Source organism: Quercus lobata, chromosome 3, assembly GCF_001633185.2.
Source record: "Quercus lobata isolate SW786 chromosome 3, ValleyOak3.0 Primary Assembly, whole genome shotgun sequence".
NCBI classification, from domain to species: domain Eukaryota; kingdom Viridiplantae; phylum Streptophyta; class Magnoliopsida; order Fagales; family Fagaceae; genus Quercus; species Quercus lobata.
Window position 1 is genome coordinate 68,498,999 of NC_044906.1, and position 5,209 is coordinate 68,504,207.

General features: G+C 33.8%; 1 protein-coding gene across 1 annotated transcript; it reads left to right on the forward strand.

Moving 5' to 3' along the window:
* The first annotated feature begins 379 nt into the window (after nt 1-379).
* Nucleotides 380-4,909, forward strand: LOC115979109 (methyltransferase-like protein 7A). The gene is made up of 6 exons (XM_031101076.1): nt 380-747; nt 2,299-2,394; nt 2,510-2,728; nt 3,269-3,365; nt 3,980-4,042; nt 4,227-4,909. The coding sequence occupies exons 1-6, from the start codon at nt 442-444 to the stop codon at nt 4,418-4,420; spliced, it is 975 nt and encodes a 324-aa protein (XP_030956936.1). The 5' UTR covers nt 380-441; the 3' UTR covers nt 4,421-4,909.
* Nucleotides 4,910-5,209: the final 300 nt, after the last annotated feature.

Genomic DNA, 5,209 nt, shown 5'->3' on the forward strand with positions numbered 1-5,209 from the left:
ATTGTGCACTTTAAGTCTGTTTAGGAACAACTTATTTAACAGAAACTGAAATTTTTTTGCTAAAATACTGTAAAGTGGAATCCATAATTAATAACAAAAAGTGCAATAAGATCCATAAATAGTAACAATAGTAAAATAAATAATAAAATAAGCTAACTTTAAATTCTAATTTCAAACGTAACGTTCATACACATTGAATTGTGTTTTAAAAATACAATTTCAATACAAATTGTGAAAGAGTAAAATCGCGTTTTAGCTTATGTGACTGTGTACGTGGTGCACGTAAAATAACGAGTGTGTGATATTGATTATCTAATAAATAAATAAGTAAATAAAAGAAACATTAAATTACATTTCATACAAATACTGTTGACTGTTGAGTGATTAACGAATAACGAACAACGAACAACTGACAATTTGAGAAAGAGAGAGAGAGAGAGAATGGCAGTTAAGTCTTCATTCGTGTTCTTCTTCTCCAGCATTCCTAATATTACACCTTATAGTCCTCGTTGCTCTAAACTGAAACCTCCACGTGGCAAAATCACAGCCTTCAGTTGCTCTGATTTGCGGTTCGATGATGATGATGATAAGCAGAAAGCACCAATGAAGAGAAGCCACGGTGAGTCGTTTTGCTGTATATGCGGAAGAAGGCGTTTCATTGAAGCAGCAACGGCAACCTCAACGGCTTTGGCTATGTTCCCTATTTGCCCCTCCAATGCTTCCAATTTACACACTGATGATTATATGGTACACTTCTATCTTCTTCTTTCCAAAGCAATTTTTTTTTTTTTTTTTTTAAAGGTGAGATTTTACTTTATGTTGATAGATAGTATATAATTTTTAGGGTAAATTGCAAATTACACCCCTAGCGTGAATGGATTTTACACACTAAAGTTTCAAATTTTGGATTTTACCTCCTTATATTTGGGGGTGTCTGGATTTCACACTATGATGTTTCAAAATTTAGATTTTGGCTCCTATATTTTGGGGGTGTTTGGATTTTACACCTTATAATTTTAAGGTGTAAAATTCAGATATTCACAAACTTTAGGGGTAAAATCCAAATTTTGAAACATTAGAATGTAAAATCCAAACACCCCAAACTTCAGAGAGTAAAATTCAACTTTTGAAACATTAGGGTCTAAAATCCAATCACTCCCAAACTTTATGGGTGCAATTTACAATTTACCCTAATTTGAACTTATGAAGTCCTTTCGGTGATGATTGTTTTTTTATTGTTAGGCCAAGATATTAATTGAGTTTTAGGGTCCGTTTGGATACAGTTGAAAACTGAAAACACTGTAGTAAAATAACTTTTAAATGTGTGAATAATACAATGGGATTCATTTTTAATGAAAAATTTGCTAAAAAGTGAAGTTTGTGGGTCCCGTGAACAGTGCGCACATGTACTGTTCACGGGAGAAAAATCAACCATCACTCCTTGAAAAAAAAAAGGGCAAAACGTGGACGTGGGAAGTGCAAAACGCAATTCCCAAACACACACTTAGTGTAGGCGGGGTTAAACCTATATATTTTATTTGACAAAAATAGATTTTATAAGTTACACTAACTAGAACCCACAAAAATAGAAATATTCTAGAGAGATCAAGAAAAAAGAAATAATTTTTTCATAATAATTTAGTTGAAATATGCTTTTTCATTTCAAAAAAAAAAATGGCCCAAGTTTGTTCTTTTTCCTCTATAGAAAAATTACATTATTTTGGACATAGGTGGCATTTTTTAACTTAGGTGACATTTAACAGCCACATCATTAGTAGGGGCAGGTAAGGAAGATTGAGATTTAAAGCGATATGATAGTGTTGCGGAGGATGAATTTAAAATTTTAAATAAAAGGTAACAAATTCAAAATGAACTCAAAGGGTGATTTACAATTTAGTCAAATATTTAGAAGGTATTAATTTAGTCATTCTATCTATTTGCAGATAAAATTATTTTAGATGATGACAAGTTAGTCACATCACATCAATATTGAAATTGATACCATTTAACTTTTTCAGGGATTGAATTGCAATTGTTGAAAATTTTGAGAGATGAAAAGCGATTTTGGATAAAATTTCAAGGACGAAAAGTGTATATTAGTCTGATTTTAGATAATATGAGATATTTTTGTTAGTGCTACAAACTTGATTTATATTGGCATAAGCATAAACATAAGCTAAGTGTTGTACCAATGTTGTGACATGTAGTGTTTGATACTCTACCCAACATCTGAATTGCCTGTATGAGTTGAAAATTATGTGTCAGTTAGGATTTAAGAGTAACAATTCGTTTGTGTAGTCTGTGTTGAACAAGGTTCACCCTCCAAGATCGGATTGGTATGAGGAGTTCTATGCATCAGTTTTGGATAAAGGCATGGACTCTTATGAAGCTGAGGTTAGAGCCCATTTTAGAGCAATTAGTTTGGAGTGTGGTACATGTATGATTTTTCATGTCAAGTGTAAACATATTTGACAGCACTTGCTGTGTGCAATCTTATGTTGTGCGGTAGATTGCAGATTACAAGTCACAATTGTTTAGTAACTTGAAGGGGAAGGCTCAGAAAGTGTTGGAGATTGGCATTGGTGCAGGCCCTAATCTCAAGTATTATGCTGGTGAAGCTGATGTCCAGGTTTTTGGTATGGATCCCATTAGAAAGATGGAAAAGTATGCTCAGGCGGCGGCAGAGGCCGCTGGCCTGCCACTTACAAATTTTGAATTCTTACAAGCAGTAAGAATGCTTCCCTTTATGGCACTACTTTTTTCTGAACTTTTTATGATATAACATACTCTCTGCCTGAATATTGTACTTTCCATAATTTAAATTCTATAAACATCCACTGGTGGTGTCCAAGAAGTAGCACTCTATGCCATTATAATTTGCAACATTGTGGTATTTTGGCTTTAACTACCCATGTGAGGAAAAGTATCCAAATGACTGGAAAATGTTCCTCAAGACATTTTAGTGGGGAAAGATCCAATGACAATTGTTTCAAATATCAACAATTGGATTGATAGCCTAGGATTCTTATGTAAGGCAATTGAAGCATCTCTAGTGATGTGCATTTGATCGGTTAAATTTGCATATTGAGTTGGAAAACTGATACTTTAATCAATGCTTCAAGCCCTTGCTGCTATGGAAGGCAGGTTTTGGCATGTTATATCTTTCTACTAGATTTAGATGATTTTTTTATTGTTTTTTCCCTTGGTAGTATTTGGTTGTGAACTACAAAGCTGTTCTTTAGATTCTGAAGATGCAAAAATTATACAGGTTGGGGAGGCTATACCCTTAGGTGATGCTTCTGTTGATGCAGTTGTTGGAACACTTGTGTTGTGTTCTGTTAAGGATGTTGATATGACACTGAAAGGTATTTAACCATCTAGCTCATAAAAATTCCTTTTTACTTTTATAGATTTAATTAGTTGAAGTTTATATAGAAACCTCATATTCTGTGAGAAGCAATGGAGCATGCATAAGTCAAGTACTTCATATACAGTATGATTTTCTTTTTGCAAATTGGTTAGACTTTTCCTATAATTGCTTGCTTAACTGTGTTGTCGTTCTAACTAATAAGTTGATTGTTTTGGAGTTTGATTTAATAACTTAGAAATGAGTATTGGTGTTATCTTATTTTCAAAGTTTATTACCTTTAATTACTGAGATTTGGATTCAAAAGACTGAGTGGAAAAAATGTGTAGTATTTGGATGCACAACGCGGTTTTGTAGCATTTGAAGGCAAAAATTCATCCGCTAAGATTAGAGATAATACTATAATGAAGCATTGGCAGAAATGAAGACTGAAAGTCTGAACTGGTTGCCTAATGAGGACCAAACATAACATGCATGCTTATGTTAAATGCTTATATGCAAAAAACTGATGGATTTAATTTCCAAATGCACCCCAAGGAGGTGCATAGTTACTAGGATTTTCTGACTCAATATCCAAATATTTGACAAATTCTCTATTACCATTGTATCCAGAGGTGAAGAGAGTGCTGAGACCTGGTGGTGTTTACCTTTTTGTGGAACATGTGGCTGCTAAAGGTATTAAGCTGAACTTCTTGGTTAACTAGCAAGACAGAAAGTTGTCGATCTAGTGAATGATAAATTACTTATTGTCCTCAAAACTTAAATTGTTAAGAAATGATGAATTTTTATTCAACTATTATTCTAATAGTGAATGGCCTTTTCCTTTTCCATTCTTTTTGCTATTGTTTTGGTGGTGCAGATGGAACAGTTCTTAGATTTATACAGAATGTTCTTGATCCTTTGCAACAGACAGTTGCTGATGGGTGTCACCTTACCAGGGAAACAGGAATGAAGATCTCTGAAGCCGGGTTTTCTGGTGTTGAGCTTAACAAGGCTTTCTTGTCTAATGCCTTCTTTGTAAACCCCCAGGTCTATGGTATAGCTTGTAAGTAACACCAAGAGTAACTCATTGTTGTTCTCAATACCAGTTCCTACATCTCAGCTACTTTTGATGTAGATTGTTGCTTTAGATTTGTGTGGGTACCAGGGGGGTCATTCCATTAGTTAAGGTTCACAACCATTGACACATGGGGTTTGATTTGAAGACTGACAAGTACACAATTCCGACCAAGTCATCAAGTGCTTTTGGTTGTTGGGTAGTTTGTAGACTACAGTTACTGTTCACTCAGAGCATGGCCAAATTCATTGGAAGCAGTTGTTGTATACTACAGAATTCAGAAGACATTTTCATTATTTAGATATAGGTTTGAAAAGGTTTGTTCTTTTTTCTACCTCCCATTTCATTTGCAAACATGTTGAGAAACAAGCCTTACAGTTAAGTGTTCAAGTGCTGAATATTTCTTGCAGTAGGGTCATGATAGAATGTTTTGTTGAAAACATAATAGATAAAACCATGTGGAAGCAGCAATTTCTGGGTTCAAATTCATCAGGAAATCTTTTTCAAATGTTCTATTTTTCTAGATTTGTTTTTTTCGAAGTATTAAAGAGATTGTTGATGCAATCGGATCGAACCTGAATGTGCTAAGAACAATGTGTTCTATACCATTTTAACTTATCATTGTGATGCACATTTGATTGTAGTCATGTAATCTAAGTAAAAAATGCGATGAATATATAGTATATTTCACTCTAGTCTTGTGATGACTTTCCTAGGCATGTCTGGAGCTGTCTTTTTCTTTTAGTTTTTTAAATTTAGTTGTGTATGTACAGCCTTTTAAATAA